This window comes from Mytilus edulis, chromosome 10 (genome assembly GCF_963676685.1).
Source record: "Mytilus edulis chromosome 10, xbMytEdul2.2, whole genome shotgun sequence".
NCBI classification, from domain to species: Eukaryota; Metazoa; Mollusca; class Bivalvia; order Mytilida; family Mytilidae; genus Mytilus; species Mytilus edulis.
The window spans coordinates 61,456,455-61,480,817 of record NC_092353.1 but is presented as its reverse complement, the minus strand read 5'-3'; the positions used below and the strand labels follow the sequence as shown (position 1 = coordinate 61,480,817).

At 31.4% G+C, this 24,363-nt stretch overlaps 2 protein-coding genes across 2 annotated transcripts; one reads left to right on the top strand and one right to left on the bottom strand.

Annotated features, from left to right (window-relative positions):
* The first annotated feature begins 296 nt into the window (after window positions 1–296).
* Window positions 297–6,407, top strand: LOC139491630 (ectonucleotide pyrophosphatase/phosphodiesterase family member 5-like). The gene is made up of 4 exons (XM_071279410.1): window positions 297–1,409; window positions 2,697–2,864; window positions 4,098–4,346; window positions 4,893–6,407. The coding sequence occupies exons 1-4, from the start codon at window positions 539–541 to the stop codon at window positions 5,069–5,071; spliced, it is 1,467 nt and encodes a 488-aa protein (XP_071135511.1). The 5' UTR covers window positions 297–538; the 3' UTR covers window positions 5,072–6,407.
* A 4,618-nt stretch (window positions 6,408–11,025) lies between these two features.
* Window positions 11,026–17,055, bottom strand: LOC139491629 (uncharacterized). Its single transcript, XM_071279409.1, has 2 exons — window positions 16,672–17,055; window positions 11,026–14,154 (listed from the first exon to the last, which is right to left on the bottom strand). The coding sequence occupies exons 1-2, from the start codon at window positions 16,892–16,894 to the stop codon at window positions 12,941–12,943; spliced, it is 1,437 nt and encodes a 478-aa protein (XP_071135510.1). The 5' UTR covers window positions 16,895–17,055; the 3' UTR covers window positions 11,026–12,940.
* Between the last annotated feature and the right edge of the window lie 7,308 nt (window positions 17,056–24,363).

Below are 24,363 nucleotides of genomic sequence, written 5' to 3'. Positions count from 1 at the left end.
TTATTAAGATATCCCTAACTTGGCTAAGCCTATCCCTAAGGCTATCGCTCGGGCAAAGATAATTACGAATATAATGCCTACAGTACCCATGTTAAAAATACTATAAAGTATAGCTTGCATCAATTATTTCCTAAATATAGCATTGCTCGCTTTCTTTTTCTTTTAAAAAAATTCAAGAAATATTAAAGTGCGATTTTAGTGCAAAGGTTCCGGAGTTTGACACGTTTCATCGTTTTAATGTCCGTGAACGCACAAGCATTTAGAATATTATTTTCTAGGTTATATCTGAGCTTGAAATACCGTATTTACACAAGGAATTAACGTAGTTGAAAATTGACTTTGAACGATAGAGAAAACAGACGAATTTCAACAAGTTGGTTTCCAAGAGCTTTCTCAACAAAATATAGATATGACAATGCTACAGGATTTAAATAAAAAACGAGAAAATATATAATGATAAAGTCGTAACTTTCCTCAATAAAGCTCAACATGTTACAACCACACTCGCAGTAAACCAAACCAAAAGTGAAACAGCAGTATGAAAACAGCAGATGTTCTGACATTCTTACTGTTGACAGTTCAAACAATATGTCTGTCAACAGGAGTAAAAATACCTAAGCTTATATTAATTTCAATGGATGGTATGAGATATAATTTCCTTGACAACCTAAACAAGGAGAGTATTTCAAATTTTGACTTTTTTAGAAGAGGAGGTGTAAATGTGAAATATATTCGAAATGTTTTTCCCAGTGTAACATATCCAAATCATATGACAATTGTTACTGGTCTGTATCCCGAGAGCCATGGAATAGTCAGTAACAGTTTTTGGGATCCATATTTGCAAGATACATTCCATGAAGAAAATTACCGACAAAATTTTGAGTCCAAATGGTTTGACGCTGGATCAGAACCTATATGGGTGACAAATTACAAAGCAGGTCAATCACGAGATAGTGGTGTTGTTTTGTGGCCTGGTGGCGTTGCTGAAATGAAGTCATATATGCCACGTGTAATTCCAGGTGGTTACATTTATAACCTCACATACAACTGGAATAAAAGAGTTGATCATTTGGTTGAATGGTTTTCCAAAAATGAATCAAATATTCGTCCGATTAATTTAGGAGTTTTGTACTTTCCAGAACCAGATGAAGTAGCACATGTACATGGACCAGACAGCAAAGAAGTTAAAGATATAATTTATAAACTTGACAAAACTTTAGGCTATCTGAAGAAAAGGCTGATAGATGAACATTCATTTGATGACATGAATATTATAATAACTTCTGATCATGGTCATACTGATATCAGTACTAGTCAACTAATAAAAATAGATCAGTATGTTAGTAAGACACTTTATATTGCTAGAGTTGGCTTAAACAGTATAGTAACTTGCTTGAATCCATCAAAAGGTATATTATTAAGCATGTTAAGACATGTTAGAGATACATATATGTAATGTACATGTACCAATATTCCATGAGGCCTGAGAACACAGTTACAATGTACATTGTATTTCGTAGTGCATTTCTTTTAAACAATAAATTATTTTTTTTTAAAAAACACACCTGCTGTATCTAAAAAAGATTTTTACAGTGTAGTGTACTACTAATGGGACAAATTATATCAAAATTATAGAATCTTCTACTAGCTCTAACTCAAAATATTGACAATGCTGTGTTAAGGGGGTCAAAAATTCAGTTTGACAGTTTCAGACATAATCAAATTTGACCTTTTCTAACTGGAACAAATCACTACTTTAAAACATAAAGATTCAGCACCCAAATTTTTTTAACATGTAATTTCATCCCCTTAAATGCCTTACTTCTTAATATTTCATGCATTAAATATCAAGAAATAAATTCATGAAATTGGGAAAGTGTATCAAAAAATTGCAAGCACTGTTCACTCTAGTTATAGGGTCTATATTCATAGACAATGAAAACCAAAGGACAATAACTGTGTCCTTTGACCTAATAATACATGTACAAAGACATGTTTACATGTATTATTCTTTTGTATTCATGGTATTATTTAACTAATTTTGATTCAGTTAATATTAGTCACATACATGTACATGTACATTTTATATCTTATTGTATATTCAATGGTAGGCGGAAACATCAGATAGAAAAAGTGATACTTCACACAACTTCTGCACAGTTGTTTTTTAAAATACCAAATAAAAATGAAAAAGTAGATATTGAATCTAGAATTAAGGTTAAAGAAATCTGGAAATTACTTAGAAATTTATGATAAAAACTAATCATCTAAATAGGGTTAGCCATACATACACCATGGCTAAGGTTTAATTTTTCTTTCACTATAAATAATAAATATTTTAGTATGAACTACATGTAGCATTCATCATTTATGCATACAATGTGCATGTAGCTAACATTTCCTAAATTAGGTTTAAGTTTTTATCATACATTTCTGATAAAGATTTTCGTTACCATGTAAGGTCAAAATCACTCACGTCTGCTTGGTTAGTACCTATATCCGCTGTACTTATGATACACGGTGAAGGTGCTGTGATGAAGGCTGTACTTCGACCTATAATTGTTAACTTTTTATACATTATGCCTTGGATAAAAGAGTTGTCACATTAGCACTCTTAACACATCTTATTATTTATCATGTTTATAAATAAAATCATTTTTAGCTGAAAGCTTGTTTCAATAAATTCTGATTTTTAGACAGTACAAGAGAAGAACTGTATGCAAAACTGAGGAAAATTCCCAACATAACCTTATACAGAAAAGGGGGTGAAAGCTCTAAGGCACTGCACTATAGTGATAACAGAAGAATATCAGAGTTTGTGCTTGAAGCAAAGAAAGGATATATATTGAAAAGTACTAAACAAAGTAAGCTACACAAAATTACCAGAAATACTTTTGACACATGTACAAATGATGTAGTTTTATTTCATTTTTTATTAAGTTGCAAGGCCAATACAAGCATAAGTATATACATGATATATGTATATATGCTAATTTACATTGAAAAAAGAATATTGCAAAGAAGACAGTCTTGTTTTAAAGATTTTAGTACTAAGTGTCTATATCACCCTGCTTAGTTACTCTGTAATTTTAGTATCAAAACTTTGAGACATGAGCATATATGTATACTTATCAAGAATATCACAAACATTAACAAAAAAATTGAGAATGGAAAAGGGGAATGTGTCATGGGGACAACAACCTGACCATAGAGCGGGAAACAGCTGAGGCCACTAATGGGTCTTCACCACAGAAAGAAAATCCTGCACCCAGAGTCATCCTTCAGCTGGCCCCTAAATGTGTGCCAGTTCAGTGATAATGAATTTCAAACTAAACGCCTAAAAATTTAAATTAACTAAAATTAAAAATCATACAAGACTAACTAAGGATAGAGGCTCCTGACTTGACACATACCCAAAATATGGTGGGGTTACACATGTTTTGTGAGATCTCAACCCTCCCCTATACAATCATTCTTTGTCTTGAGTAAGTAACATATAGGGTTTTTTTTTGCTTCACATTGTGGCTTGTAGCTGTCAGATACCTGACAATCAATGCATTGAAAATCTAATATATATTACCCTTGAATTCATTCATTTCACAAGTATGTTGATTTTAATGATAAAAGTGTAGGATGACACATGTTTATATGGTAATGATAATTTGAAAGAAAAATGTCTTTTCTGAATCAAGATGTCAGAGTAAAATTTATACATGTATTCTAAATACCTCAGACAAATTTGACCGAAGGTGAAATTGGCTATTATTTTTAGGTCTGTTTTGGTCAAATAACTCTTCAAGTATATGTATTCAAGTATTTATATATTAACTTTGAAATTTTTAGGTTTGAGCAATCGTGCAATAGTAGAGGGACACTATGTTTTTCATTCTGTGCTTCTGTTCATTAATCAGATGAAGTCCTATCAATTGGAAAATTAGTACAGATATTCTCTATGATATCAATTTTCTAATTTTATTGCCAAGTTAGATTTTTTACCCCCCTTTTCACAGTCCACTTAACATAGAAAGTGATAATGCCAACGGGGATTCTGAGTACTTACAATACATTATTGTTTAGGTATATATTTTTTTTGGTAGGAGGAGCTCATGGATTTGATCCAGAGAAAGTTCCAGATATGCGTCCATTTTTTATTGCCTTTGGTCCAGCTTTCAAGAAAGGATTGAAGAATGCAGATCCATTCAACTCTGTTGACATCTATTCCTTGATGTGCCATATACTTGGGGTTGAACCAGCACCTAATAACGGAACACTTAAAAATGTACTGCATATTTTATCCCATCCTCCATCACCACATGCATCTACATTCCAATTCACTGGCGTCACATGTAAGTAAAAAGTGTTCACTATCTTCAAATTTTTAAATCAATAGAAATGTTATTCACTAAGTTATTGTATATATATGTTAAATGTTGTTTGTGCTGTTTTTAGACCCTTCTACAACGAAATTTGTCTTACATGCACACGTATACAAATTGCGGTTTTTATCCAACGCAATCATAGGTTTGAACGTAGTTTTCAATTTAGACTCGTTTATATTACATATATATGTATATATATGTGAAAAATAAAATGTGGTATGATTGCCAATAAGACAACCCTTCACAAGAGACCAAATTACACATAAATAAACAATTACCATACTTCCTTCAATTTTATACACATGTATGTCTTAAAATGAGAGATTACTGTAATATGATTTGATTTAGTTTTTTTCTCCAATGACAGAGTAAAAAAAAATGTTTAAAAATCATTATTTTATTATAATTGCTGAAATTTTAAATTTCATTCAATGGAATTTTTGTTGAAATGTCTGTCTTTCTTAATAAATAAATTTAATAATGAGATATTTATCTTTTGGGTATATTTTTCAGTTCTAGTGGTAGTAATATTTGTTGCCTTTGTTGGAGGGCTGTATGCAATAGGTGCATGCAGACAAGGACGAATAAAACAATATGTACAAGTGAACAGAAAAATCATCAACCATTCAGAATTTGGACAATCATCCTTGCTGTATGGGAGCAACGGTGAAGAGGAAGAGGATGAATTTTAAAGGGGCATTACACATGAAATATTGACAATTTTTGTCTTAGACAACAACCAATTAACATCATGGCGGGGAGGGTGTTATGTTTTTTTCATAAAAAAATATTCTGATCCCTAATTTGATGAAAAAAAAATATTATGGTTAAGCAGTTGACAAAAATATATTTTAAATCCAGATTTTCCCGATTCCTGGTAGTGCTAAATTTTGGAGGGAAAAAAGAATTTGATAGTGTCTAAAAACTGAAAAAAAATGTTGGAGTTTTTTAGGGAAAATATTTCTTAGTCAGGCAAAAAACCATAATGTGAGTTAACTAATTTATTTTGAGAGTTACCTCAATTTCTGGGTACAGCTATTAGCATAGCAAACTGGTTGTGAATTGTATAGTTTTTCAACATATGTTGAAAAGTTTTTGAATAGATGTAGTAATATTATAGGTGTAATGACCATGCTGTATGAGGTCTCAGGTGTGTCTCTCTAATTAGATTTAGATTTTATACATTTATAATGGATTTTTTAAGTTTAGGGATGCCAAGGGGAAATCATGCTTATTATATTCCAGAAATATAAATGAGGGTTTTGATGCTTTCAGCCTTTTTATTGATAGATTTTTTTTTATTAATGTCCAGTGGCAAATATTGAATGCATGAACAGGAAAAGAATCCATTGATAATAAAATAGTCCCTGCATAGTGGTCCAATATGATGACGCTCAGAAATTTTAACTAGTACTCAAAAATTAGAAAAAGTTTGATAAATAAAATTTTTGCAATGAAATAAGTCACCAATACGTCCTCTTCAAAGAAGGGTTTTTTAACTTGCAGTTCATCATGTTCATGTGGCACTTCTCCATGCATCATATTTAGATTTGTGATTCCAATAGGACATGGCTGATTATTTATGCATCTCATATATCCAAACAGATACCCCTAGCCATTTTTTTTCCTCATTTTTTGAAATCCTGTTGGTTTTATATATCATTTGTTTATAGTAGCCTTGACCTTTAAAGTATCACTTTTTTACCTGGAAAATATTTTTTTTTTTTCTATGAACAGTTTTTTCCCCAATCTAAGATCTTTTGAAATCATGCCATTGCATTTTGCCTATCTATAACAAGGCATTATATACTAAGATTTTACTAACTATGGGTAGCCCTGCAAAATTTGAGTTCCTTACAAAAAAAATCTGTCTGAGCAGATTGATTTATGGATTTATAATAACTTTTCTCAGTTTTCAAGTTTGATGGGACCAATAGTCATTTAATCTTTTTGTCACTGTAAAATACATGTACTTTTGTACAAATAAAGATGATTTTATTAATTTGTAGCTATGTAAAATAAACAATACACTAGAAATCATGAAACTGTCCATAGCATAATTATAATAAGATAAGATAAGATGAGAAATCAAGAACCCATAAAGGGCATTATTGTACAACAATATTATGACAATATGATTGGAAAAAGCAAAACAGAAAACTAATACCATACCATAACGTTATGGACAGGATCAGAGCGTAACACAACATGTGTCTTATATAACTATTAAATTAAATTCTATAATAATAAATATTATTTCATATATTTTGTTTACATCTGGATCTTACTTCTAAACCGTTAATAATGTAATTTCCTAGGCACATGAGAGTTGGTAAATACTCATTTGTGAACAGCCAAAAATATTTCTTATCCTTAAGAAGTTCTTTAAAATTAGTATAAAATCTTGTATAAAAGTCCTCTGTTCATTATATAAAGGACAATTCACTGTAAAATGGGTCTCATGAATATGATATTACTATCAACATTGTATTTTATAATTGCTTTGAATGTTTTGCAATAATATTGTGAAAGCTTTTTTATTCCTTGAAACTAATTTTCATAGTTTTATTTGGTCAAGCCTTAATCTGGTGGGTGTTTGAATTCCCAGTTTCATTTATTGCACTTTGACTAAGTTCTTTTTAACTGATTTCTATAGTTTGTCCTGATGTTGCACTGTTACTCCACTGTCCCATGTTGGGGGAAGGTTATTGGTGACGGCAAACATGTATAACCCCATCACATTATGTATGTGCCTGTCCCAAGTCAAGAGCCTGTGATTCAGTGGTTGTGGTTTTTTTTTTGCTGTTGATCATATTTGTTTTTCATTTATCGTTTTGAACATAAATCAGGCTGTTAGTATATATAAAAAAGAAAATGTGGTATGATTGTCAATGAGACAACTGTCCACAAGAGACCAAAATGACACAGACATTAACAACTATAGGTCACCGTACAGTCTTCAAAGCCCATACCGCACAGTCAGCTATAAAAGGCCCCGGATATGACAATGTAAAACAATTCAAACGAGAAAACTAACGTTAGTGTCTGCTTTGAATTGTTTTACCTGATGATGGGAGTTTTTGACATACATCCCTCGTACAGTTTCACCTTTTTCATTGCCCGGGTCTTTTATATTTTACTTTGCAGTATGGATTTTGCTCATTATAAAAGGCAGTACCATGACCTATAGTTATTAACTTCTATGTCAATTGGTCTGTTGGGGAGTTTTCTTATTGGCAATCATAAACCACTTTTTAGCTCACCTGGCTCAAAAGGGAATATCCAATTAAATTTATTTTAAAAGTGACTTCCTACCCCAGTCAGTGGGTCTTCAATACAACAAGAAAATCCAATTCAGATACAGAATGAATAGTTTGGAGAATTCATAGCAATGTAATATGTCATAAAAGAAATATCTGAACTCTGTAAGCGCTTCACAAATTGTCATGACAAATCAAAAGTAAGCTGTATTAGGTTTTACTGTTGTTTAAAAGTATTTATCTGTTAATTATAACGGGGTCTTCTTAATTATTCTGGTATAATTTTGATGAAAGGGATACAAATTATATTCTTAAAAACAAAATTCTGAGAGGTAGTGTACATATTTTATATATTTTGTTTATGTTTATCTTGATTGTTTTAATTTTAATGTTTATTGTTATATAACATACTGGAAGTTCATTTTTATATTTTGTGAGAAATATTAATTTTTTATATATTTAAATGTTTATTTTTAATAATTAAAACAAGTTATATTTAAAAGAGTGTTGACTTTGTCATGTTATTACCCAGAAAAGTTGTTACTATTATAATAGGTTACACAGCGGTAAGAGAAACACAATACATAAATAAAGTTTCGAACTATCAAATCTTCAGTCATCAGCTCAACCTTTCAATATAAATGTTTGCAGATTTTCAAAAGAAATGACAAAAGACAAACAAAAGTCCATGAAAAAATTAAGAACTTAATTATGGGACTCAGATGCACTACACTTATGGTTCCAATGCAGAAGTTACACTTAGTCGTAATATTTCAAATGTCAGAAAATTTCATAACATGCCAAATTTATAATAGAAAAAAGTAAAGGCTCTTGCTAAACTTTATTTTATTCAACATATGCTTAATTGGACAAAGTATGAACGAAAATAAATGTGAGGCATAATATAAAATGTCTATTTAAAATGTACCAATCTAATAATGCACATGGTTGTTTAAGTAAACTAATGAGTACTTTCTTGATTGTACTAGTAAATTATGACTTCTGACACTCTTATATCAAAAACTTTATTTTGAATATGAAACAAGGAACTGTGGTACAGGGATGGGGTAATTAAAAATGTAGTGGTAATTAAGTGTAATGCATTACAATTTTCCATGTAATTGAATGTAATGTGTAATTGAGCATTTTTTTAATTACATGTAATGGTAATTTAATTAATTACATTGAAAAAAGCATGTAATGCTCAATTACTTTTGAATTACATTTCAATTACATGTACTTTTATTGTGTTACAGTTAAGGATTTGTGTTTAATAATATAAATTGTAAAATTATTTGTATTTTTCAAATATTAATATCAATGCTTTTTTTATACGACCGCAAAATTTGAAAAAATTTTCGTCGTATATTGCTATCACGTTGGCGTCGTACAATCATTTTGTCAAATTAGTATACACAAAAGGATTATAGAAATAAAAATTAACAGCTGTAAAAACAAACAGCAATTAATCAGATTAAAATGTCCAGGGGCAATGCCACTATTACATATATTTTATCTAATTAGCAAAATATTGCTAATATTTGGACATTATATACATTGTTTGTACTAAAAATTATTTTCAATATTGTGACAAGCACACTTTTTAATATTTTTAAAGTAAAATAAAAAAATATTTTAAATTCATTTATAATTTCTTTATTCATATTATGTTTAATTCAAATGAGTTCATTTCTGAGATGTCAAAATACCCCTTGATGTATTGGCAAGTTAATATGAACAAATTCCCTCTCCTATCAATAAAATGATCTTCTAATCATAAAACTTCCATGTCCTGATCAAGCAATATCTAGCGCACAACAATAGCTCCTGTCGAAAGACTATTTACAATTGCTTTTTTCAGACCGGAAGATTCAGACTTATTGACAAAACATTAAAATAACTATATTAAATGATTATCAAATGCAACACTTAAACTCTGCTTACATGACTATTTTACACATGCATTATGTAAACATGTAAAATATTGTTAAAAAATATCATGATGAAATGTAATGTGTAATTTAATTAATTACTTTAGTAAAGTAATTGTAATTTAATTAATTACATTTCAAAAACTGTGTAATGTGTAATTAGTGTAATTGACCATTTTTGCAATGTAATGTGTAATTTAATTAATTACATTCCAATGTAATTGACCCCAAGTCTGCTGTGGTATAATTGTCAATAAGACAACTATCCACCAAAGTTCTATTTTTGAATATGAAAAAAGGAAATGTGGTATGATTGCCAATGAGACAAATATCCACCAAAGTTACCAAAGTTCAAATGAAGTGGGTGTAAGCAATTATAGGCAACCATACAGCCTTCAATAATGTGAAAAACCTCATATTGTATAGTCGTCTATAAAAGTAGGTTTTGAACATCATGACAAATATAGTGCAGAGAAACAAGGTCCATAGCTATTTCAATAGCAAATGTGTACTGTTCTGATAATAACCGAACAATTTTGGTCATGATTTTAAGAACAAAATAGGTGAATCAATATTTTTCCACAGAATACAAGATTCAATGACTTCACTTCAGCATTGCTATTATAACCTTAATCGTTGTCTCTTTATGGCAAAACAAAATATGGTTATACTAATTCGTATCAATGATCTTGCTATATGAAGGATACTATATAATACTACTTGTAAGTTCTTCTCGCACACATTTACCTTTGGTGGTCTTTAAAATCTGCTGATGCCTTGATTTATTTCTTGCTTGTACCCCTCGATGTCTTAATAATTCACCAGCAGAGGTTTCGACCCATTTGTAATATTGACATTAACGGTATAAATTTCAATGCACCAATTGTGCATGTCAACTATTAATGTCTATTGAGTGATGATGGAGGCCCGATTGTTTGAAAGTCCAAATTTTGTACAAATTTAAAGAGCTGATAAAACCCAAATAAAGCCAAGAGTAAAGTGTTAAGAAATTAAAAAAAAATCTGAATGACGTAGATAGTGACAGAAATTAAAGGTCACTATATGGACTTCAATGAGAATACGTATTTATAACAATCCGATCTATGAAAAACACAAGTATGATAGACATAAACCACAAAGAATAACAGGCTGCCTTCTTTAGACAGTCACAGCAAGGGCTCCATGTTGAAGACCGTTCTTTGACCTATAATGGTTTACTTTTACAAATTGTGACTTGGATGGAGAGTTGTCTAATTGGCACCCATACCACATTTTCTTATATCTACATAACAAATGTGATAGAGTACACTTGTTTAAGTCTATTGTAAGTCTTGTCATGCAGTTTGTACCTACATATTTGTTACCCTTGCCCCTCTTCTTCCATTTTCTGCAGGGGTTTATATCTTTGCAAAAGGGCTTGTACACTGCATAAATGTAGGAATATAAATGTATATGATAGTTTTGAAATAATTTTATCATATTTACAGTTACATAAGATCAGTCATTGAAATAGAGTTTGATGTTATTCAGCTCTAAATTTATTATTGTTTTACATTTGCAATGGCAATATCCCTTTCAATTCAGCTGCTACACAGAGAGGAATATATTTCTCCTCATACTTTTCATTAATATTCGATGACCTTTTCGATTTACACAAATTAAAATTTTGTTTTGCAGCTGTATAGTCCCATGCCATTTCAACAGCTTTGCAAAACCAATGTTCAGCCCTGTACCAGTTTTCCCTAAGCATCTCACTGTATCCAAGAAGACTGAATGATCTGCTGTTTTTAATCTCTGTACAGAACTTACTGAATGCAGCTTTGACACCTTTTATCTTTTGATCTGGTTCCCCTAACTTCACTAGGCATTTGATAGCATAATAATAGGCAAATGATCTTGAGGGAGCTTCCATTTTAGTGTGAGTATCCACTTCCTTTTTAAGAAAATCATCGAGTGTGAGATATTCCATAGTTCCGTAAGAATTGCTACATTTATTTGTATTTGCCTTAGATAGAAACAAATCTAGAATATCGATCGCTTCCGACCATCTTTCTTGGTTACAAAGAAATGCAGCATAGTCCACCGTAGTAGCAGACTCTTCATTCGGTATTTCTGATAGGAATGTAGAGAACAATGTTTCAGCTCTGACTAAAGCAGTTATTCTTTCATCTGATTCATCTGGATACTCAAATGCTGATGCAAAATGTAAACATGCAAGATTTCCATTTATAAACGTTGATAGATTCAAATCTTCCAGGTTATCGGTAAACTGGACTGCCTTACTTGATGAACTGAGCTGAAATGCTACTGTGTGAACCACAGCATCACGACTTGCACCAGATGCTTTAGTAGAAATATCTTCCATATATTCAATGGTTTCTGAATGTTTTCCCTTAGATAACAGATTCTCAATATGACATGCAATTTCTTTCCACTTTGAATACTGACATCCGGTAATTGTATTCGCTTTGTGAAAAGCAACCTCAGCTTCTCCCCAAAGTTGTAAATGTGTTAAGGAAAGACCATGTAAGTAGTTACTCCAAAACGTGTTAGATTGCTGACAGTAGTGTTGAAATTTATCTAAGATTTCATCAGGTAAACCTTTAATGTTGTTATCGGCTTGGTATGCGACTAACAACAGGTATAAAGCAAGTGGAAAAGACGGCAAAACAATCATTCTAATAGGGTCTCCAACCAGGCTGATTAAATCTTTTCTTAGAGTTTTCTCTAATGTTATGATTTTTGTATCGTTGACATTAGTATAATTGTCTTGGGTGTCGCAGCTACTATAGACATAATCCTTCAAATGAGAAATGCACATATCGGTGCGTCCAGCTGCCAAGTTACAGAGAGCAAAATCGACACTGACAGAGTCTACCAATCCTTTCTCTTGTATATACCGATTGAAATAGTCAGTTGCCTTTGAAAGTAGTTGGCGGCTTATTTGAGAATCCTTCGGATGTTGACATGAGTAAGCATGATAAAAGTTACCAAGGTACTGATTCACATTTCTAATATCCGGATATTTGTTTGCATAAAACTCAACGGAAAACTCAAGACACCTGATGCACTGTGTTACTATTTTCCATTGTGAAATAAAGGAATATAAATATTTACTAAAACAATCCGCTGGTGCACATGTTCCAAGGAAGTCGTAAAGGTCGGCCAAGTAATGGACTGAATCCTCTACTTTATCATCAACTAGAAATGCAGAAACAAATGAAATAAGTGTATGAATAAACTCTTTTGCTGATTCCTCTCTATTCCTGTGAACTTTGAACCTTCTAAAATCATCTAAAACTGGGCCAATAAAATGTCTAAATGGTAGCACAGCACTTTGGTTTGCAATAATGTTGGTGTCTGTAAACCCTTACACTGGAGAAATTGGGTCCGTTCGAATTGAAGCTAATAGAATATCAAGATGATTGAATTCATCTTCAGTTAGATGATCAAGAAGATTATTTTCTGGTATGAAATAACTAGGAAGCCATCGGTCTTTTACAAATGCTATCAAAGTATCGAGAACGTATAATATACATCCTCCTTGAATTTCATGCCAACACTCAGTCGGAAGTCGTTCACAGGAGTAAAGAAAAGCTGTCTTCATGTGATAGGAAGAGAGGAGATCTAAGCCTTTCATTTTTACTTGTCGAAGTAATTTCAAATATACATAACACTGTCTTTGGTCATCTGTTACAACATCTTTAGCTAACCTTACTTCTGACGTTGCGAACGACAATCTCCATTCTATGTCAGGATGTTTGGTGTGTCGATGTGAGACAGGAACAACATGGCATCCTTCGTCAACAATAGATTTTATTAACGTATCTGACAACCAATTGTTTGTTCTCTGTCTAAACATCCAATTATTTGCAATTTTGGGCCACAAGATTGGTAATGCGGCAACCATCTCTTGTCGAGGATGTTGCAAGCTTGTACTCGATTGAAACAATTTTAAAGTTCTTGCAGTGATGTCTTCAAGTCCAACTGCTGGACCTTTCTGATCTACAATAAACTTGGAAATATCGGTTGATTGCTCGAAACCTATTTGATCCATTAAAGTTTTGATATCATCTCTAACTTTTTTCGCATTAAAAAATCCCCTTTTTTCAACCCATATTGCAGTCGATGGATCAACTCCCCGAAGAACAGATTCTGGATCGTTTATAAACAGTCTACAGTAACCCGGGTGTACGTCTTCTATTTCTAAAACAACTTTCTGTTTATCAGAAGTTTGAAGGTCGAGTTCCCTAATGCGTCGCGAATTCCATGCCACAAGAACATCTATGTCACTGTGTTGAACACCTATTGGCATCTTAAGAGGTTCTTTTGATATCATTCGTGGAATTTCGTAACATTCTGCACTACTCCCAACGGCAATGTATTTTGATGGCGGATCTTCTCCATACTGCTGACGACCTCTAGTATTGAGTTTGTCAATTTCTTGTTCTACTTTTGGGTGTCTTTTCGATATCAAATGCTTAGGCAGAAGTAGGTTTACAATAAATGAAAAGTGTAAAGTTGGAATATCTGCCGTGTTGTCCCATTCCACTGGTAATGTTGGACTCGCCTCTCTGTCAACATCTGAAAGAGTTAAGAAATAAAAACAAATGTAAGGTAGAGAACTATTAGACTGACAACACCATGGCTAAAAAAAACTAGAATTGGAAGAACTAGTGAATACTGAATGTGTCCCCGTGCCTGTAGTGTAGGCCCTTATATTTTTAGTTATGGTTTCTTGCTTGTGAGAGAGCTGTCTACGTATTCCATTGTCTCTTGTAGAGAGTTGTCTCATTTGCAAGCATACCACATCTTCTTAGATTTTAGGCAATAAGTGAAATCTATAATTAATGCATATTTGGTGATTTATTCTTGATATAAAGGAGTTACTTAATTTATTTCTAATATAACATGTGTAAATATACATTCATTTGACAGATCTTCAAATTTAGTAAGTTTATTTAGTGATTTTAGCAGTTAAAAAACAGAATTTACACATACTTTTTTCATGTTTTTGTGATATTACAAAATATTAAAAAGATTTAAAAAAGTGATTGTTATAATCCAATTAAACAAGAGGGAGATTCTATAAAACAATTTTAATATTTATTTGAAAAAAATTTCACTTCACTGTAGTCGAGCTGATTTAAACTGTTCAAAAGTAGACAAAATTAAAATGTGATTTTTTTTGCTCACACCATTTTTCTATTTTTTTTTTATGTTATATATATATAAATAAGTAAGTTTCACAACTTGTGATAACAAAATTATTTGAACACAAATTTTTATCAAGTTTTCATATTTTTAGATTATTATTTTAATATAGATAACATATCTTATTAGTGATTTTATTTCCAGTCTCTTGTGGAGTGTTGTGACACTTCCATTTCAGCTCCCTCAAAGCATGATTTTACTGATTATATGCAAAATTTTAACTATTTGCAGTTAGTTTGTTCAATTCTAATATAAAACGTAGGTATATTTTTTTACTTATGTTTTGTTTCATATAGTTTACAATGTACAAATTATTATAATTTAAAACTAATATTTATTTTCTAATAATTAGTCGGTTTTTAAATTAAAGTTGTTGGTTAAATTTGATACAATATTATTTTTTTTCATTTGCTATTTTTTACGTCAATACGCGGTTAGGACATCCTAGCTAAGATAATCCTCAGACAGCTTCAATGTGCATGCTGAGACTTGTCGTAAGTCGGTCCTAATTTTATCATAATTTCTGTCCTAAGAATATCTCATAGGATCGATCTTATGATAGTTTCGATAAACAGGCCCCAGTTCTCATAATGTTATTATTTTACAAATATATTGTTATTTAAATGAATAAATGTCTTTTATTTACTCGCATTTATGTTTTAGGCATTAAGCTTAATGCCTGCACATATTTTTCAGGATTTAAGCTTAAATCCTAGGATTTAAGACTAATGCCTAACATCATTTAGGCAATAGACTTACTGCCTAGGCGTTAGCTTATTGCCTAGGATTTAAGCTTAATGCCTAATTTCACTTATTGCCGCTAACATATATATACTCAATATGCAGATAACTGTTAAATGGTAATTGCCAAAACCCAAATTCCTATTGAATGGGACCTAAAAAAGAACACATTAAATCACGAATGCGAGTAGCACATTTATTATTGCATGACTTGTCAGGAGTTGAATACTTTTTATAATCGAATCTCAGTTATGTAAACAATGTCTTGACTCTTGAAAGCACATAGTGTTGCATGGAGTAATGTAGAATTCATTTCACACGCAAAAAAACTTGGTTGTATTTGACTAGAGGACCTCTATTATTCGATGTTGCAATCATACCTCCTTATAAAAGAGGGACAAAAGATACCAGAGGGACAGTTATAAGGGACGACACTCTACGTTTTCTGATGTAACATTGTTAGATATTGATTGACAGTTTTGCTAGCGACGGATTAGAAATTGTTCTACAAAATACGATAAACTAAAACATCTTACTCTCGAATACTAGTACTGTAATCAATTGAAGAACTTTCAGTAGAATTTATTTTATAGGCTTTGTTACTAACTGGAACACATGCAAATCAAATATAAACAATTATTTATCGTTTAATCTAATTACGTAATTGGAAGGCAGAAACTACAACGTTTGAGGCGGTTTTATGAACAGATAGTGCATGTGGCTGTCTTTTTAAACGCGCTTTACCTACTATAGAAATTGGGCTCATACAACAAGAGATTTGGAGCGGGCCGTTGAAACTTGTTTAAATCCTTTGTATTCATTAATAATGAATATTTATAAAGTCAGGGTTATCATAGGATTATTAAATGACCGAGTGCCACAATGATACTCTGACCTTTTGCGAAAAGACAAACAAACAATATTAGCCAGTGTTTCTTGTAATCTTGATCAGATTGTGTGTTTCCTCTTTGCATTGTCTCCCAGATTTTTATCACGTGCTTCTTTTATTTAAGTGAAGTACGTACATTTTATATAATGTATTTCTCATTCATACCTTTTCTTTCATTTAACCTATATGATGTTTTGTGCGTCACCATATGCATTCAACTATCAGTACAATAAAAAAAAATCCGAAAATTATAGTACCTCTTTTTGTATCTTTTGTCGATGGCGGTCTATTTTCTTGCACCTTCTTGTCGTTTATTCCTTCGTATTCCAATTCACATTTTGCAACACAATCCATATCAAAAGAACATGCATACACCTCTCCAGTATCATCTTTATTGTCTTTCTCATCATTTTGTCCGCCATTATTCCGGTCAGATATTCCAATGTTATCGTTTATTTTGTTTCCGTTTGATTCATCCATGTCGAGTTTCCTTCGAGTTGGAGCAGTTGATTGTTAGGTAGATTAATTCTATAAAATTTTCCTAATCTGCCGGTTTGTTGTACACGTAGTATATTATAGATTTAAATTATGAACAGGTAAATGGGGTATTGACCCATTTTTGAAGCGAAAAGTTTCTATTTAAATAACAGAATTTAATCAACCAAAACATATCAGGTTCGTACAGAACGCCGTCTCGAATATCTTTCAAATAAACTCACGAGTTACCGCTAAAATCTCAACATGGTTAAATTAGAATTTTAATGAAGCCCTGCATTTACAAGTTCAAAAATAAATGTGGTGGTCTATATCTATAGATTTTTTTTTGTCAATTAGGAATAGTTGATAACACCTGTTTTCTACTTTCTCCTAATTTCTTTTTTTTTCAATATGTTAACTATCATTATAAGATGTTTTCTGTGTCGTAGTAATGGCTTATTTGAGTATAGTATACGCCATCTTCCTTTATTCATATTCAAAAATCCATTTTCAGCCTCCTAAATTAACTTGGAACACACATATTTAGAATTTGGTGGCATGAAACATGTTTGTGAGTGCTCAAACACCCTACAATATGACACGGCCGTGTAAAAATAAATTTAACATTCAGACAAACTATAAAAGTTAGTTGCCAATGACTTTAATAATCAAATCGGCAGTAAACACAACACACACAAAAAATCTCATGTGAGCTGATAAACACATTATTTTTTAAGATTTCTGTTCGTTTAAAAAATTGAATGAAGTGTGTTGTCATATGAACTAGAATTGGTCTAAAGGAAAATGACTATGAAGATGACGAAGTTAGAACAAGTAAGACATATATGATTTAAATCTAAAATTGGTCTTCCCACCAACTATTATTTGATAAAAAAAAAAATTCATTGTTAAATTTGCATTTTCTGAAAATTCATTGCATCCTGTCTTATTCAAAGTTTTTTTTTATATTCCGGCCTTACTATACCAAGTTATTCATTTTCATATTCTCCGTTGTTGCCTTCTCAATATATGCAAGTTTCTTCTCAATAAGTAAATTTCTTTGAAGATATTTCATATAAGTATCTTAACTAATATTTCGTTATTCACCAAATATGGACATATTTTCTTACTTATTTCTTAGACTACGTGAACATGACCGATCTGAAAACTCACTAAGTCTTTTATAATACAAATTTAAAATTGTCTTTCGATCCGGCTAAAAACGTAGCCCCTAAAAGAAATACTCGACTAGTCAAATAATATAAGGCATACTTCAGTTGAAAGTTAAGGCTCTGAATCATTTTGTACATAAACTGACGATTCAGTGATCATACTATACATGCTATATGAAAGAATACAAGGTTCTTATAGTCTAGAAAATATTGGTAAGACGACATGATTTGATGTTTATCATTATCATCTTTATAGCAAACAAAAAATATAATTGATTTGAATACAAAAACAATGTCATACTGTTTATTGATATAAATTGCCGGATAATCTATAATTTAAACTAACCTTTCTAATGAGATAAATTCGGTGTTGGCTGGTTATGTGTTGCCTAATCTTAACCGTTCTAAGTACTGATTGTTTGACTTTTCTTGAGGGTTTTTGGTATAGCGATATCGATATACTAATGGTATGAAATATCCCATGTATCAAAGAGTTCGGTCTGAAAACTACGATACAAAAACTGAAACTTGAAACAGAACATGTTCAACCAGGTTATTGTAAAGCATTGAATGCACACAAACTATTTCACAGTGCCAAGAAAATACGAGATGATATGAAAATAATGGCAAAATTTTATGTCATGAACATAATGATACAGTCTTTCGATCAACTTAGTGTTGATCTGAAAGGTCCTGCACTTTTGGAGTTGTAATAGTAAAACTGACAGAACTTTAAACATTTATACAAAACGCTAAACCTAACAATCCTAGACATGAACTAGTTCTAGCTCTATCAATTACATGGCCAAGAATAACAGATGATTAGATATTTAGATCAAGAACTAACGGATGGTTTACTGAAGATTTAATTGAATCCATTGCAAATAAAGGTTGTAACATTGTTCCTGTTCCAAACCGCCACAGCGAACATCAAGATATAGAACGGAGGCTATCATATGCTACATCAGAAGTTCGTTAGGCAAAAGAAGTTGTGAATGATGACAAAAGAAGATGTTTAATGTATCTGGAAGTATTACGCAATGAAACAATGAACAAACTAGAGCTTCTTTTCCTCGTACTGTTTCAAAACAGCTTTTATGTATTCATGCGAAAATATCGCATTGAAAAGATGGAGGGGAAATTCAGGATGGTGTAATTTGTATGTTCTGGTAAGGTGGAAGCTGGGTTTTTTTCATGTATTTTTTTAAATGGACAGCTTAAGCAAGTACTTTGAATCCTTGATACTAATCCACTGGGAAATCATTTCGCAGAGCATCCGCTACTTTGAAACTGCAATTAACGTGTTCACCCGTCGGTACACAGATGTGAAAAGATTCCATGGAAACCTTGGGTCACTGTATTTTGCATTATAATTCCAATATATAGCAAGGTCTGAAACGTCCAATAAGCACTCAGTAATGCAAAACATCATTTCGATTAATATATACTAGTAAGTAAGCTTGTTCTAAACATACAGTTTGCAGTGAATTTCGCTCTGTTTCTTTGTAAGTCAAAAAAATATAAATACACGAATACGCGACAAGCTATGTAACTAATAATACCTGGATATCACTTTTTTATTATCGGTTTTTCCATATTATATAGACACTTGTCTATTGTTGAAAACTGGATGATGTCTTTGAAAAATCTTGTAGTAAAACTAATTTTACATAAGTCTTGTTTCTTGTTGCTGTCATCAGGAAGAGTACCTTAATCATAGTTTTTATGGCTACTATTTGTTTCATCTCTTCAAGTTTTTCAGGAGTACTTTTCATTTAAAACATATAATATTGTTAATCATTAATAAGGCAATCCCTTCAATCGTACTATTAACACGAAAGTACGATTTGAGAGTTCTCGTAGTTAATGAAAGTTCTTTGAAAGAAAAAACAATTAATAATAAAAAATCAGGTATCAGAGACTAAAATCAACTTTACGTGAACTGTCAAATCACAAAAATACTGAACTGATGGCAATATCAAATGATAAAACACATCAAACGAATGGACAACAACTGTCATATTCCTGACTTTGTACATCAAAGAAGATATGACTGGTTCAATGACAAAATAAATATTTTCGAGAAGCAGTATGATAGGTAGGAGTTAATACATTTGTACAATGTTATATATAGATAGAGTAATATTTATATAGAAATTGAACATTGTTCACATGTAAAGCTGAATTTTGAAGGGCAGTGTATATTATCGAAAGTATTTTTATAAGTGGTGAATGTAGTTTGGCAGTATGAATCAATGTCATTTTTTATTAATTGAACATAATAAGTTATGGCGTGCAATAATCGTTGGTAAAACTCACCTAAATATTTTGTATTTCGAGTGCGCGTTCATCTTAAAATAACTTTCAATGTTAATAACATTAATGTTCAACAAACAACAAAAATACTGAATAACAGAGACGTACCATTTTGTACGTAAACAAATTGGAAACGTCGTGCACATCTTCGAACCTTTTAAAAGCAAAACGTTACTTCGAACACGCACTAGTTTTCTTTAGAATATTATCAATTAAAGTATGGTATTTGACATATACATGCATGTCCGTATTGTTTTGTTTATAAAATTAATCTAGACATATGGCGTCAGACGCTTGTTTTACTGATATATTTTTTTCAATTTAATCCTTGATGTATATTTGGTAAAAAATATGAGTACAGACCAATAACTAAAAGTTCTTCCGAAACACCATTTTCCGACTATTCCACATAGTCCTTAGTAAAGTTAAATTTCCGAAATGTACTTAGAATTTCTACAACCATGATTTTTCGAGCACGTCATTCTCATGTGAACTGCAACTATAATTATAGATTATTACATGGCATTTTAAATATTTGCCGTGGAATCAGCCCTAAACTGCCACATCAAGGCAGAGGGCTTAAGACCAAAGGCATGATATGAGTCGTGGTCTGATAAAACGGTCAATATGGAAATGACATTTAATAATCTTTTTATCACATATTTTCAAGCTGGAGAAAAAAAGCATATATCAAAGTATGTTTAATATTTTTAACCATAATTTAAAAAACCTTTGAAAAAAATGAAAAAATGTATCACAGTGAGTTAACAAAATTCGTGTCACAGTGAGAAAACAAAGTTTGTGATAAGTTTAACAAATAATTAACGATAAACATATTATTTCTCATAGTTATAAATATCAAGTGTTATATTTCAAATTAGTGCTGTTGAAGAATACACGTATCGCTATTTGTAAATCTGTTCTGCTTGAACTTTTGATGTCATACAACAATTACTTTTCCACTGTGGGGTCATATATTTTCTATTATGACGTCAAAACTTTACGGGAACTTTTGGGATGTCCAGTAATGGCGGACAAATAACTATTTCCAATGGTAGTTCTTACATTTTTTCTGTTATAGCAGATTCATAACTTTCTATTGTTTACAGACTTCATAGTTTTTATTCATTGCATTCTCATTTCTCATTTCTTGTATGAATTTACTTGAAACGTCATTTGATTCTCGGAGAAACCTCTCCTGATCGGCTAGTTGCTCAGATGACATCTTGTTTACAAATAGTTTGTTTTTAACAGGTTTGTACCGGAAGTCAAATTCGGGGGATCGATATGGATTCCGAGTGGTAATATCGATATTGGCCCCGAAAGCTAATAACCAACCTTGGCTTCCGGATATTAATGGCCATGCAAAATGTACATATTAGTACAAAATGTGTGATAAAGTAATATATTGCATACGGTTTGATTTTTATGTATCTCTGAGGTTTCTTTTGTCACGTATTTCACAATACAAATTATGTAATTTTGTAAATTTGCTATTTTCAACTTTGAACTTGTTTGGCTTTATAAATATTTTGATATGAGCGTCACTTATGAGTCTTATGTAGACGAAACGCGCGTGTAGCGTACTAAATTATAATCCTGGTACCTTTGATAACTATTAACTCGAAGTTACTTTTTTTAAATTTGATATGACTCCTTTTTAATAAAAATAGAAACATCGTGTCAATGCCTTTATCAGACTCACACTATAAACATACTAGTAATATATGTATTAAGGACATTCACTCGGGCAATACGTGACCTTTTAGATTATATTGAACCTCGAACTTCGTCCTCTATACAATCGGAATACGTCCATAAATCACGTATTGACCTCGTCAAAAGTCCACAAGTATGTGTTTGAATATAGCAATTTAAATATTATAAATGTTTAGTTTAAAATATCAAAGGAAGATTTTTTTAAAAGTCATTATCTGTTTAAAGGTTTTTTTTTATTTTTTAAACCTTTCAAAGTTTAGACCAGACCTGTCTTTTTTATATATTTGTAGTTACTCACGTATCTTGTGATAGCACGACTTACCGTTTATTTCTTTAACGATGAAAAATTAAAATACTTCGTTAGAAATATAGTCGTTATCTGATATCAAATATTATTGCATTACATAATTATTAACTTACATTTTGTTTGCTTGACTAGATATTTTGAATTACACGGACATTAATTGATTCGATTTACAAATCAATTAAAACGATATAATTTTGATATTATATTACATTGTACCTGTCTTTACAATTTAAACAAATATTCAAACAAATTTCAATAACAACATTTATAGAATAGATCTGTGTTGATCAGCACAGTAGAGGTAAACATATTTTTCTATAACTGCTTTGGTCACAATTACAGACTTATATATTGTAATGTATTTAATGTGTTAAATTATAAGATTTGATATGATTCTTAATTAGACAACAATCTAAAACAAATCGACTGTTATGATTGTAAGTAATTACATGTAGTGCTTTCGATCAGGTCTCATGTCACTGTATAAATTTTACCTAAAGCCTTTGACAACATAACAGCAAACTGGAAACTTCAATTGGAAAGGGTTTAGCTCACGAGATAGGCATGAAGCTAAAACAAACAGCTTAAAAAAAAAGACAAAAAGTACCAATCTAACAAATAAGTATATATGAATGTCCAAATTACGACCAACATTTACTTCCAACAACATGAAAAACAAATTTCTCGTCCTTTGGTGTACTTAATTACCTTAAACAGATTTTTGATATTACAGAGCTTTAGAATTGTTATTGAAGAGGTTCACTCAACTCAATAGTCAGAATCAAAACGTTATTGTGCATATGATTCCGGCGTGCCAGTTAATAGTTTTCAAAGGTACCAGGATAACAATTAACGGTAAATAATTTTGGAGGACGATTATCAACTTGAAATCGCGCCCTGCTAGCATAAATTTTGGAATAGTCAAATAGATTATCACTGAAAGTATGATAATATGCTAACATTTTAAAGCGAGACTTGCTTACTTTATGCACTAACCAATAATGACTTACATTTTCTACCATTTTGTATATGCACACGTTAACTTCTTTTAACTCTTGTTCATATATTGAGCTGATGTGATGTCAAAAAAAGTCATGACTTTAAATGTATTAAACCGTCCCTGCACGGGACAAAAAAACAGTTAAAACCTGTTTATTACCGCTCAATTACTTGATAATTCCTCTCTTGCAGACTGAGTAATACATATACATAGAAATAAAAATATAATTGATACAAACTGTTCGGTAATATATTGGATACATTCTGTCGATGATTAGAATACTAGTACTAAGTTTTCTGAATTTTGATGAATTTAAGATTTCATGAGAAGACTTATATATGTACCAAAAGGAAGTCGGACAATGCGATATTGGCTTTGCCCAATGTTGAAGGCCGTACTTTGACCTATAGTTGATTTGAAAAAAAATATATTGGATTGTGTTAGCTTAAAGGGAAGAATGCCTGAAAGAACTTGTGGTTTAGCGTGAAGAATGCTTATAAATATATTTATTCACCTGATATTTGTTTATGTCTCAAAGTCGTTCACGTATGATAAAGTTACCTGTTATACACAACGGTCACGTGATTAGGCCTAGTACGTATTTCTTATGAAATAACAAGGAATTTTATTATTATTTGGAATATATAGTATGGCAAAAGCAAACAGTGCACAAGTTGCAAAAATAAGCTGTCTTTGTTTACAGGCAGATGCGGAGTATTCTTGTAAGGAATGTAAACAATATTTCTGTGGGACTTGCCGTATATCACACATGAGAGCCAAAGTCAGTAAAAATCACCACCTAGTGAAGTCACTAGGAATGAAAGGTAAGAAGTATGAAATTTGTTAAAAGAATGTTAAAAGAATGTTAAACAGTATTGCTTTTGAGCTATCGCACAATGGGTCACACAAAAGAAAATCCATAGATTTCGTTGATTCTGGAGTCAAAAAGTAGAAATTT